We start from the raw sequence: 13,556 nt of genomic DNA, 5'->3' as shown, positions 1-13,556 counted from the left end.
AGTTTGTTTTCCCTTGGTTATCATGCCATCATTTAGTTGTATTGCATTTTCTTTTTGGAAACCTCAAGGCATTTAGCAAACAGGATTTCATGTTTATTCCCAAAAACTCTGGCCCAACTGTAGAGACTTATAGTCCAATTCAGTCAAACCCATGCATTTCTTTCCCAGTTTAACCTGATGTTTCTCTTCTTACCAGAGACTTCCGTGTAAATACTTTAACAATGTTAGGTGTGTTATATATAATGAGGTCATAATCAGTTTCAAATTAGCGTTGTGCCTTTCATTTATTTATCAATTATATTCCCTTGTGATGATTATGAAAAGGCTCCACATCCTGAGGACACTTGTCAGAGTTAGATTTATTAATGGAATGAAATAGCAAATAATGAATGACTAAATAAATGAATGAGTGAATGAATGAATGAGTGGCTGCCTCCATTTTATGGATGAGGCAGTGTCCGAAAGGCACAGTGAGGTCAGGTGATGGCAGAAAGCCACATGCCGATGTTGGTGGCTTTCTGACAGGTCAGATGCCAAGTTTATTTTCTTTGCTTTCTTGCTTTAGCTATAAACTAATCTTTAAAATCATTCCCATAAAATATCAACATTAAAGAATAAAAATGGAAAAATAAGCCACATACAATTAAATGGCTTTTTTAAAAGGAGCTTGGTGTGCAAAGGATAACATGAGTAAGGATTTTTTGGGAAATTTTTCACCTAATAGGAAGAATGCTTTACTCTTTTATTTATCAAACCTTCCTCATCATTAAATGGATTCAGTAATACTTTTTGGTAATAACCCGTGTGTGTGTGTGTGTGTGTGTGTGTGTGTGTGTGTGTAATAAAATAGTTTGTATATGTTGTGTTCTTTTTTTAATAAGCTTTTTTAGTGAAAAAGACACAATTACCGTCACCATTGCCCACTATATAATGACAAGTAGGGGAGGGTAGGCTAGAAGAGCTTCTACATAGTGAGAGATCTTCCATTGTTATACCTACGCTTGCACTTTATTTCATTTTCTTCCACGTTTGGACAGGTCGAGATTAAATGTGATTGCATTTCCGTTGAGAGGCTTTTATTCAGAAACAGGATTCAAAAGAATGTCATTGAGCATAAATAAAAACGGTGTGCAATTTATATAAAACTCTGATTTAAATGGTCCTAACAGAAAAAAAAAAGAAAGAAAAGAAGCTATTTAAAGTAGCCCTCCCAAGGGGAGTAAACTGCTCTTCAGTGCGTCCTGAACCGGCTGTGCCTTCTCTCCATCCGCTGCTCAGATATTCATGAATCGTTGTTTCTTCCAGCCTCGCCTTCTCTCTCCCTCTGCCTTTCTGGCGCGGTTCTCCCTCCCTCCCTCTGGCTTCTGCTCTTTCTTACTCCTTCTCTCAGCTGCTTAACTACAGCTCCCACTGGAACTTGCACAATCAAAAACAACTCTCCTCTCTCAAGCCGCCTCCAGGAGCGCATCACCTGGAGAAGAGCGACTCGCTCCCCGCGCCGGCCGCCGAAGAGCAGCCAGGTAGCTGGGGGCGGGGAGGCGTACCCTTCTCCCGCTCGGTAAGAGCCACAGCATCTACCCGGAGATTGGCCGTATCCCACCGTCCGGCCCCCAGGGTCCTGCATCGGTGATGCATATGTTTCGGAGCAATGATGGAAGGAGAAAAGCCGCTGTCGGTGGCAACTGAAAGTGGGAAGAGGTTGCTGCAGTAGCTGGTGCTGCAGAATGCGCGAGTGAAGAACTGAGCCCCGCTAGATTCTCCATCCCGCTCAGTCTTGATTAACTGTCTCCAGGAGGTAAACCGGGGAAACAGATATGCACTAACCAGGCGAGTGCTAACCTGGATCTATAACTGTGAATTCCCCACGGTGGAAAATGGTAAACAAAGACATGAATGGATTCCCAGTCAAGAAATGCTCAGCCTTCCAATTTTTTAAGAAGCGGGTAAGGACAGGTTTTGCTTATTTCTTTTGTTTTCTGTGATTCTCTTAAATGCTTTTGAATGTTTGCCTGAAGTAAGCCTGAGGTTTTGTTGCTAAACCCTTAATGTAAGCTGTGCTTCTGATAGCAGTGGTAAAGCTGAGAACTATACCTGACTTGATTCGAATTTGTTGGAGGAGGGGCAGGAGGCTGTGAAGAGTTGCATTGGGAGGAGGGGGTTGGGCTGAGATGCCTTAAACGGGTTTGAGCTGGGAATGGGGATTTTTCTCTCTCAAGCCACAACAAAGATTACAAGGCAGTCGCAAAGAGAATTGGCTTGAGTACAATTATGGCTAGTAATTTAGTCAGGGGCTAATTTAGCGGCTTCCTCTCTCTTATCTTTGAAGGGTTCAACTTTTCTACACCTTTCATCCACTCAGTCTCAAGTGATGCATTATCATCTTCATTCGTCAGAAGCAGCAGCTTCTGGCTTCCCAAATCCATTCAGCCAATAATTTGCTATGTCTCTATCTGTGGTATAAATAGCAAAGGACTAGAATGACCTTTTACAGAAATGATGGAATCCAGCATTTAAAATTGTCTATTTTAAGTTGCCTCAATTTTTGCTTTTGCTTGGAATAACTGCTTTTTTTTGGGGGGGGGGGAGACAGCAGTGGGAGGTCTGTATTTGAGTGATAATTCAGGGTTATGTTGCTGTATGCATTTATTTCTTAAACTCCTGATTCTTCAACTCAAAGTATGAATAATGTTGCATTGGTTGTAGGTGAGAAAAAAGGATTTTTTGCATGTATATTTCACAATAAACTCAGTTCACTGGGATGGCTACACTGGTGGTCTGTGTAAATCTGCAAATTTATACACAAGTGGAAGGTAAGAAATGAATGATTGTTAAAGGAATGACGACTGACACTCTTAAGGACAGTGTTTCCTAAGCAATGTAAGAGAAGAAACATCCTCCAGTCCCCAGTTGCCCCATCCTATTTAATACCCTAGGGCAATTCCACCGAAATGGTTCTCTCCATTCATTCCTCCTTCTCTTCATTCAGGTCCTTTCTGTGCCACTCCTGAAACACAGCCCTTCAGTTAACTCATCCGCAGAACACAGTGAATTTCAGGGTGGGCTGGACTATCTCCCTGCACCAAATGGGCAAGCTGGGAAGGCAAGACTAGAAATGCAGGCAACATGTCAGGCCCAGCTAGAGGGCCAGCAAAGGCTCACAAGCACCCTTGACTGAGTTCTCATCAGTAAAGCAAAATCTTTCTCAAAATCTGTGGGCCAAAGCATATGCATTAAAACCAAAATGAAACCAACCTGTCCTGGCCCCTGCTCTTGGAGTGGGAGTACCATGTGAAATCTCACTAGTGAGCTGCAAGCTGAATGAAAGCAAGTCAGTACAACTTCACAGAGCTCCACACGGCTTCTTAGTTTTTCCCTGTAGCCAAAATATTTCTTTCCAAGGGAAGGGCCCTTTATGAAAATTAATTTTCTTTCTTTTTTTTTTTTTTAGAGATGGGGTCTTGCTATATTGCCCAGGGTGGTCTTGACCTTTTGGGCTCAAGTGGTTCTCCTGCCTCAGCCTCCCAAATCGCTGGGATTACAGATGTCCACCACCAGGCCCAGCCCTAATTTTCAATAATAAACAAATGTTTTGCTAATTTTAAAAATGCCATAGCCCATTATCCAGTACTTAAACTCTACTGCCTTTTAATTACTGTATTTATTTCATGGTATTGGGGATATTCTAAAACTCCTCAGTCAGATGTTCTTAAGCAATGTAGATTTAAGTTACATAAATTTTAAATTGTCTTTTATTTTCTTTGTTATCAAAATGTACTAATAGAAATACTAATTTGCCATTTGGTTTTGTTTTGCTTAAAAGCAAATTTACCAATAGGCTTCAGTTGGTGACTCTGCAGACCTTGAATTTTGCAAAGAACCACCCAGGGTACTGATGTCTTATCTGAGTACATGTAGAAAGAAGTTTCTACCAAGATAACTGGCAGGCAGCTTCATCTGCCTTCTAACCTGGGTCTATCAGTTGCTGGAGACAGGATCAGACATCTCTCCTGCCCCCGCACTCTCCTTACTCCTCAAGGACAGTTAACTAAGTAGAAGGTGACCTTGTATCAAGTCATTGAATGCCCCAGGGATAAATTCTTTGATTCTTGTCTACTTTGGTTTATTCCACAAATTCTGTATTCTAAATGTTTATTTCAGCTTGTACATGACTTTGCTTTTGGTTTGCTTTTTTTGTTTGTTTTTAATTAAACAATATGTAAATAAATCTATAAAACAAAACATTAAAACAATAATAAGGTATATCCCACCTCCTCTCCAATCTTTCTCCCTTCCCCAGATGTAGTAACTGTTACCATACTGATGTTTATACTTTCCAAACTTTTACTTCACATACACATTCATATACTATAATGCCTTTGTTTGCAGTTAAGAATAATTCATTTTCTTATATTCTATTGTTGAAGTTTCACACATTTCTGCATATTTTGTTTTTAACCTAGCTAGACAGTCTTACAAAGTGAACCTTTGTCCATAGCCCACATTAAACTATGACTAGATTTTGGAAAAACAAAAAAAAACCCATAGGGTCTATTAGGGCTAATTAAAAAGAATGAGTTTTGATTGCAGGAGACTTAAACAGTGCTTCCTATGCTTCTGAGACATTCCAGAGGGAGCATAAGAAACTAAAGGAGAATATAGGTTTTCTGCCCTTGTAGCTGTCAGTCACTATTTATTAGAGCTGACTATGTTCTAGGTAGGAATGCTTTACATTTATTAGCTCATTTAATCTTCACAGTAACCCTATAAGGTAAGCAACATTATTAAATGTGCAAAGTGTGACTTAGAGAGATTAAACCACTCGCCCAAGTTCACATAACTAAAAAGTAGCAGAGCTAAAATTTAAACCTTGTTCAACTCAAAGCTTGTATACGTAATCCAGGCTTTTTGATTTCAGACCACTCTCCCCTTCTTTTCTTTTAGTTTCCACAACAGACTCTTCTATCCCCCTACCACCCTCCCCCGACCAAGCGAAATCTTTATGCCACTACCAAAAACCTATAAAGGCAGCCAAGCCTCTTCCAGCTCCTTTCTATTCCTTAATACTGACAGTAATGAGAGGCAGCCCTGGGGAACTCAGATTCTAGGAACATAATCTGAAGAAAGACAGTCCGGATGCTAGTTCTACAAAATCCTTTGGATTTATGCTTTTCATCCTCATATTTTAAAAGCTCAACTAAAGCAGCTTAATTTCATTTAGCAGAGAGTTGCTGAACTAAACTAGACAAGAGTTCTACTTTTATTCTTTAAGTGTTCATGATAAATTAGCATTAGATGTGTATGGATTATATTTTACTCTTAAGAGTCTCCAAAAATTCATTTAAGATGAATGGAAAAATGTCCTTATCAGTTTTATTCTCTCAATCCAAGAGTTTTAAAAGTTATCTGTCCAGCTAAAGGTAATCCATTTTCATGGATTTAAACATTTGTTCTGTTTGTGGCTCAGATTCTTTTTTTTTTTTTTTTTTTGAGACGGAGTCTCTCTCTGTCCCCCAGGCTGGAGTGCAGTGGCGCGATCTTGGCTCACCGCAACCTCCACCTCCTGGGTTCACACCATTCTCCTGCCTCAGCCTCCCGAGTAGCTGGGAATACAGGCGCCCGCCAACACGCCCGGCTAATTTTTTGTGTTTTTAATAGAGACGGGGTTTCACCGTGTTAGCCAGGATGGTCTCAATCTCCTGACCTCGTGATCCGCCCGCCTCAGCCTCCCAAAGTGCTGGGATTACAGGCTTGAGCCACCGTGCCCGGCTGTGGCTCAGATTCTTACATAATGATTTAGAAAACACAAACAAATGACATTGTCTCCAACTCGATAATCCTTTTTGGAAATACACAAGGTATATGAAAAAAACTTCCACAGCCATGATTACATTACCTTTTGTAAAATTCGAAAGGCTATCTAACGCTGCAGAATTTTGGACGTGGAATGAACCTCAGAAATTCTCCCTCTGACTTCCCTCTTTCAAAGATGAGGAAACTGAGTACCTGTGGTAAATCACCTGTCAAATTAGAATGAGGTTAAGCCAGGACTCATGTTTTGGGTTTTCACTTCCAGATCTCGTGTGCTTTCCTCTTCGTTAAGTTCTCAACATCAAACTAGTCAAGTCTTTCATGCCTCATTCATTCATTTTTCAACAAATAGAGTAGGAACAAAATAACCACGTTTTATCTTCGTGAAACTAACTGCATAGTGACTACCAACTTTGACAAGACCCTTCCATTTTGACTCTGTATTTTTGTTGTTGTTATTTTTGTTTGTTTGGTTGGTTGGTTGTTTGCAGAGACAAGGTCTCACTATGTTGCCCTGGCTGGTCTCGCGTTCCTGGGCTCAAGGGAGCTTCCCAAAGTGTTGAGATTTCAGGCGTGAGCCATCCACCGTGCCCAGCCTTGACTCCATATTTTATGATTATATGCATTTGAACAATTCCTTGGGTTATGCTTTAATAACAGTAGCTTTTCTAATAACTATGACTTAAATGGCATTAATATTGCTGGGCATGGTTCTAAGAGCTTTAAGTACATTACACATTTAAATCATCATACACAGGCTGGCCGCGTTGGCTCACGCCTGTAATGCTAGAACTTTGGGAGGGTTAGGCAGGCAGATCACTTAAAGTCAGGAGTTCAAGACCAACCTGGCCAACGTGGTAAAACCCTGTCTCTACTAAAAATACGAAAATGAGCCAGGTGTGATGGCAGGCGCCTATAATCCCAGCTACTCAGGAGGCTGAGGCAGGAGAATCGCTTGAACCAGGGAGGCAGAGGTTGCAGTGAGCCGAGATCTCACCATTGCACTCCAGCCGGGATGACAGAGTGAGACTCCATCTCAAGGAAAAAAAAAATATATATATATCATATATAAAAATACCTGAGATAGGTACTTTGATTATTGTGATTTCATAGATGAAGAAACTGAGGTATACAGAAGTTGAAGAACTTGCCCCAAGTCACATAGCTAGTTAGTGACAGGATCAGGGTTTGGATCCCAGCACCAGGCTCCAGAGTCTGTGTCCTTAATCTCTATACATCCTGAATGCCTGTCAACATTAAATAATCCAGGGTGAAGTTCAGAGAAGTGAAATGCTATGTCTTCTCCGGCCTCCTCCTTTCTCTAATAACTACGGGAACAAATGAAAGGTTTTTAGCCTGGTTACAATATTTACTCTAGCAGAGCTGAAAAATTAAATTAAGCTCCTCTGAAGTGCTTATTCTTCACAACTGTTCCATAAACAGCATCCCTTTACATTTGGTTTCCTTTTACTGTTCTATTTTGCCTGCTTAAAGTAGTCAAATTGGAATAACAAAGGCCCTTTTCTTATGGGAAACTCGATGTCTTCTCAGAGGGTAACATTATTGAGCAGCACCATTCAAAGCACTTTCCTCAGGTAACTCTCACAATCCTTCATTATGCCCATTTTATAGCCAAGGAAACTGAGGGTCAGAGGTTAACTAATTTGTTAAAGATCGTAGACCTAGGAAGAGGTATAGCCAGAATTCAAATTCAGGTAGTTGGTTTACCAGCAGCAGTCTTTTCATTTGCGTCACTGGAGTGCACTGCGATGATGCCAATACTGTTGCAGGATTGGCTCTACCGAATTGGAAACTACTTGTGAAGACAACCCAAAGAGGTGTTTTGTTGTTGTTGTTGTTGTTGATGTTGTTATGGCCTTAGCTATGAAGAGGTAGATTCTCCAAGTGACTACTGAGAGCGGTAGGAATGCTTTCTAACAAATCTGAAGTCTGCTTTAGATTTTTTCAAGATATTTTTTATCATACTTCCCGGCACATGGCGGAGACTCCAGGGGCTCCTACTGTGCTTTCTTCGGAATGGCTAAAATCTAAGCTATTTGAGTTCCTCTTGAGCCTGCACCCACAACACAGCACATGGTCCCAGTGACACTGCACTGTCACATTAGTACTGCTTATTCCTCTGTAGCTCCCACAGGGCAGGAAGGTTTTCTGTTTTGTTTTGTTTTTCAGACAGAGTCTCACTCTGTCACCCGGGCTGGAGTGCAGTGGCACCATCTTATCTCACTGCAACCTCTGCCTCCTAGTTTCAGGCAATTCTCCTGCCTCAGCCTCCTGAGTAGCAGGGATTACAGGTGTGTACCACCATGCCCAGCTGATTTTTTTGTATTTGTTTTTAGTAGAGACGGGGTTTCACCATGTTGGCCAGGCTGGTCTCGAACTCCTGATCTCAGGTGATCCCCAAGACTTGGCCTCCCAAAGTGCTGGGATTATAAGCATGAGCCACCACAACTGGCTGGAAGGTCTTTAAGGACAGAAAACCGGTCACCTTGTTCACTATATCCCCTACTTGTCAAAACATATTTGTTGAATAAAAGAATGCATAAAATAAAACAACAAATCCTTCTATTACTTGCCCCTAAGTCATTGCCCTCGTCTCCTTCCTCCTCCTTCTTCCTTTAAACAGGCTTTGGTGGCTCAGAAATCTAATGTATTTTATTTCTCTCTATGTTTGGATATGGATTAGATATAAATTAAGACTGAAATGTAACCTAAATCCGGCTCAAAGACAAGCTGTCACTTCCCCTTCAGAGCTGGTGGGTACTTAGGGAAGCTTGACCTCAGCTTATTTGCTGATCCAGTGCCCATAACACACCTTCTCTTCTATGATACTTTTCTTGTCGGGCCAAACAAGACAGACATAGCAGTGATTCACTAATCTCCTTTTATTTTGCATTAATATGAATTACTAACTTCAATAATATATAGTAGGCTGGGCACAGTGGCTCACACCTTTAATCCCAGCACTTTGGGAGGCCAAAGCAGGCGGATCACCTGAGGTCAGGAGTTTGAGACCAGCCTGGCCAACATGGTGAAATCCCGTCTCTACTAAAAATACAAAAATTAGCTGGGAGTGGTGGTGGGCACCTGTAATCCCAGCTTCTCAGGAGGCCTAGGCAGGAGAGTCACTTGAACCTGGGAGGCGGAGGTGGCAGTGAGCCAAGATCACGCCATTGCACTCCAGGCTGGGTGACATGAGTGAAACTCTGTCTCAAAAAAAAAAACCAACAACAAAAAAAACTATATAGTATCTTAGTATCTGCATTATGTATCCTCCCAACTAGAATCCTAAAAATGTCTTTCAATTATTATTTATCCTCACTTTTCAGCGTGGTCTTAGGAGCCACAGAGTGTGAGTAAGACGGATGCCTTTGGCACTTTGACCACTAAGCCTTAGAGAGTTGGGATGAGGGAGTTCAGCAGACTGAGTTTGGCAGTGCTGGGGAATTAGTCTCAGTACTGCAGAATGTGGATGATGAGCCATTTTCGTTAAATAGATATTTTGCCTCCCCAGCAGCTCTCAAGAAAATCCTGAGATAGGCTCTTAGCTACAGTGCTTGGGAGGGATTTTGAATGGAAAGTGTAGCTGAGTTCCTTGAAATTCTGCACCATTTTTTAAAGGGCTGGTGCTGAAATGCGGGTGCCATATGCAACACTGGAGTAAGAGATATTCTGAGCTCACCCATATTTTATGATCTGTAAGTGCTTAACAAGGTAAAGCAAAACCAAAATGAGGGGGTGGGAGTGAGGAACGTGGGGGGCGGAGCCATCAAAATGCATGTTGGAGATTTCCGAATATGAAAGCATGAAGGCAAGAACAGTAACGTAATGGGAATTGGATCAATAGAAAAGTTTAATTAGTAATTTAGGTCAAGCTAAAGATAGTTCGCTAGAGCAAATATTGTAGAAGCATATTTTTAAAGTGTGATTTTTTTTTTTTTACATACTAGTTAATTTTTTTTAGAAATAAGTCCAAAAATAAAGGTAAATATCAACATTCCTAACATTGGCAGAAAAGACTCCTGACTTATGAGTGGGATGCTGTTTCCTGCCTGCTAAGGAAAACTAGGATTCCTAGCTTGTCAGCTTGTTTGAGCGTGAAATCATTGGCTCCTCACCAACCTGGGGATGAAGATTTTTATCCATTCTATGGGGCTCAAGAAAGTTCAGCTCGCAGGATAAACAGAGTCTTTGAAGAGCTTTAACTAAAGGGATATGCAGTGTCTCTATAGAGATCCACATCCTCTGTAATGGGAAAGCAGGTGGTTCTGGACCTCACTCTCAGTGAATCCTCCTGGCCCAGAAATGAGGACAGCAGCAGTGACCTACCCTGGTCCTTGGTCTAAGAGCAGGCTTTCCCAGCAAGTGGCCAAGTTTCTCTGGCAAACTGCACAGTGATGCTGGCAAATTTATAAAAGACCATGTGTGGAAAGTGGAGGAGAAGGAGGTGAAGGAGGTGGAGGAGGAGGAGGACAGGAAAAGCAGACAGTTAGGCAAGTTCGGTGCTGCGTTGGCATCCTCCTGCAGCTGCCATGGCATGTGGAGAAAGGATTATTATTATAGTTTATTTACTCTCACATCTATTTCTTCAGCATTCTGAAATGACATTGTATTTACAACAAAGGGAAATGAAAATCAAAGATGTAACTGGCGCAGTAGAGGAGTCTTCTATTTGGTAGTTCGAGGTGCCAAAATATGACTCTAATTGCTTTCTAGAGCCTGCTGTGACATTTTTCTGAGAAGAATTCACTTAGCTACTTCTGTAACATTAGGGTAACCTTGGCCTCTTTTTCCTTCCTAGGTCAGGGCATTCACCCAAAATGGCATTTGCTTCGGGAAATGACTGGTCATGTGGTTCTTCCACTTTCTCTCTCTCTGTCTCTCTCTGTCTCTCTGTCTCTCTGTCTCTCTCTGTCTCTCTGTCTCTGTCTCTCTCTCTGTCTCTCTCTTTGTTGTCTCTGGAGGATAAGCTCACAGCAAGGCAAAAGAGAAAAGCATGAAGTGAAATATTCCTAGGCTTGCCAGGCACGGTAGCAAACGCCTGTAATCCTAGCACTTTGGAAGGCTGAGGCGGATGGATCACCTGAGGTCAGGAGTTTGAGACCAGCCTGGCCAACATGGTGAAATCTTGTCTCCACTAAAAATACAAAAATTAGCAGGGTGTGGTGGTGTGCACCTGTAATCCCAGCTACTCAGGAGGCTGAGGCAGGAGGATCACTTGAACCCCGGGGGGGTGGAGGTTGCAGTGAGCTGAGAGGGCACCACTTCACTCCAGCCTGGGTGACAGAGAGAGACTCTGTCTCAAAAAAAAAGAAAAGAAACATTCCTAGGATTGTGCCCATAGAAAACAAAGGATTCTTGTTCTAACCCAGTGGTTTAAGGAACATCTTGCTATCTCTGAGTTTGTTAGAGTGACATCAGCCAGTTTGAAAGACCTTGGTAGCTCAAAGATTTTAGTCTCTAGAAATAGCAAGGTGAAAAAAAAGTCCCCCAAATTGTTAAAACATATTTAGACTCAAGTCCCTGTAGGACCAAAATTAAAATATGCCAGAGAAGGGAAAAAAATGAAAGTTAATAGTTTGAGAATTAAAAATAAATCGGAATATGTATTTATAATGCTTATTACTCAGAAATGTGATCTTTCCTATAGAATGATCTTTCTGAAAGCAGCTGAATTTTCTTTGAACCCTGAATCTTTCTGGGCCAGTATTTATTTAGGTTGTATTGTAAAAAAAAAATTACAGGAAAAAAAACGATGAGTACATAGCTTCTGGTGTGGTTTAAAAGATTGGGGTAAGGCTGTGGAGGGGTAGTATAAAAATAAAGATATTAAAAAAGAATCCTCTTCGCAGCCTCATATAGCTTCTCTGAAACCTAGAATATACACTTGCTGGGTGCAGGACCTTGTCTGTCTTGTTCACAGCTCTGTCTGTGTGCCTGGTGCATAGTAGACACTCAGTAATATATGCTTGATGAATCAATAAAAACAATTTAATCAAGGGGCTTGGGGAAGAGCTACCATGTGTAATTATGATATCATTACTTGGTTGAATAGAGAGAGTATTGATGAAGAGAAGAATTTAAAGAAAATCTTGGAGTGATTTTAACTGCTTCCAGGTATCCATGGGTTCCACACCTGTGGATTCAACCAACTGCAGGTCAAATATTTGGGGAAAAAAAAAGGATGCTTTCGTCTGTACTGAACACGTACAGACCTTTCTTCTCGTCATTATTCCCTAAGCAATATAGTATAACAACTATTTACATAGCATTTATATTGTATTTGCTATTATAAGCAATCTAGAGATCATTTTAAATGTTAGGGAGGGTATGCATTGGCTATATGCAAATGCTATGCCATTTTATATCAGGGGCTTGAGCATCTATGGATTTTGGGATCTGCAGGAGTCCTGGAATCAATCTCCCACAGAGACTGAGGGACAATTGTAGTAACAATCTGTAAATGAATTTCTACAATGAACGTCAATATAATTGCTTTCTCCTTCAACCACTTGCCTGCAAAGATTAAATGTTACGCAGAAACAACCAGGACTTGGCACTCATTGTATACAGGGCCTTAGTTATCAGCTTTGGCGAAACAGTCGTATCTAATTTATTTGTCTATTAGTCAGCTTTTACGTAAAAGAGCCCACACCTTCTCTACATTGTCACTAATAAGTTGCTGAAGCCATTGCTAATTATTATTCATCTGGTGCAAAGCAAACACATTAAATCAGGCAATTGAGATTAACCCTTCAGAATTGATCTCTATCAGATGGAATTTCAGAATGTATAATTTTTTTTTCATCTAGTACCTTGGCAGTTACGTCTTGCATTATACATTTCATTCTTTTACAAAAATCAGAGCAATGCAAATTTCTAATGTGTCTTCATTTCTAAAGTTAATATCCTTTGAAATAACAGATTCAGAATTTATTTCAGAATTAGTGTCGAAATTCCCCCCCCCCTTTTATTTCTTTGTATTCTCATCATCAACAGCCAACATGAATTGAGCACTTTGATGTGTCAGGTTTTAAGGTGGGAAAGAGAAAATAAGAAATCATAAGCTTCCAGGTCAAGCTCAGTGGCTAACATCTGTAATCCCAGCACTTTGGGAGGCCGAGGTGAGCGGATTCGAGACCAGCTGGGGAACATGGCAAAACCCCATCTCTACAAAAAATTAAAAAATTAGCCAGGTGTGGTGGTGAGTGACTGTAGTCCCAGCTACTCAGGAGGCTGAGGTGCCAGGATCACTTGAACCCAGAAGGTGGAGGTTGCAGTGAGCCGTGATGCCACCACTGTACTCCAGCCTGGGAGATAGAGTGAGAGACCCTGTCTCAAAAGGAAAAAAGAAATCACAAGCTTCCTTCACTCCCCCACTCCCTTCCCCAGAAACTTGTATTGTGTCCCCCATGACACGCTCATTATAGCCTCTGTGTGTTTTTTCTTTCTTTTTCTTTCTTTTTTTTTTGAGACGGAGTCTCACTCTGTTGCCCAGGCTGGAGTGCAGTGTTGCGATCTCGGCTCACTGCAACCTCCGCCTCCCGGGTTCAAGCGATTCTTCTGCCTCAGCCTCCTGAGTAGCTGGCATTACAGGCATGCACCACCATGCCCAGCTAATTTTTGTATTTTTAGTAGAGACGGAGTTTCACCATGTTGGCCAGGCAGGTCTCAAACTCTTGACCTCAGGTGATCCACCCACCTCGGCCTCCCAAAGTGCTGAGATTACA

General features: G+C 41.4%; 1 protein-coding gene across 1 annotated transcript in view; it reads left to right on the top strand.

Annotated features, from left to right (window-relative positions):
- Positions 1-1,217: 1,217 nt before the first annotated feature.
- Positions 1,218-13,556, top strand: part of SGK1 (serum/glucocorticoid regulated kinase 1) — a 151,107-nt gene continuing 138,768 nt past the window's right edge. Inside the window, exon 1 of the mRNA XM_055264593.2 lies at positions 1,218-1,943. Within this exon, the coding sequence (XP_055120568.1) occupies positions 1,875-1,943 (69 nt within the window). The 5' untranslated portion in view covers positions 1,218-1,874. The remainder of the gene's footprint in view (positions 1,944-13,556) is intronic.

This window comes from Symphalangus syndactylus, chromosome 2 (assembly GCF_028878055.3).
Source record: "Symphalangus syndactylus isolate Jambi chromosome 2, NHGRI_mSymSyn1-v2.1_pri, whole genome shotgun sequence".
Taxonomy (NCBI): domain Eukaryota; kingdom Metazoa; phylum Chordata; class Mammalia; order Primates; family Hylobatidae; genus Symphalangus; species Symphalangus syndactylus.
This window is presented reverse-complemented; position numbering and strand designations above follow the sequence as displayed.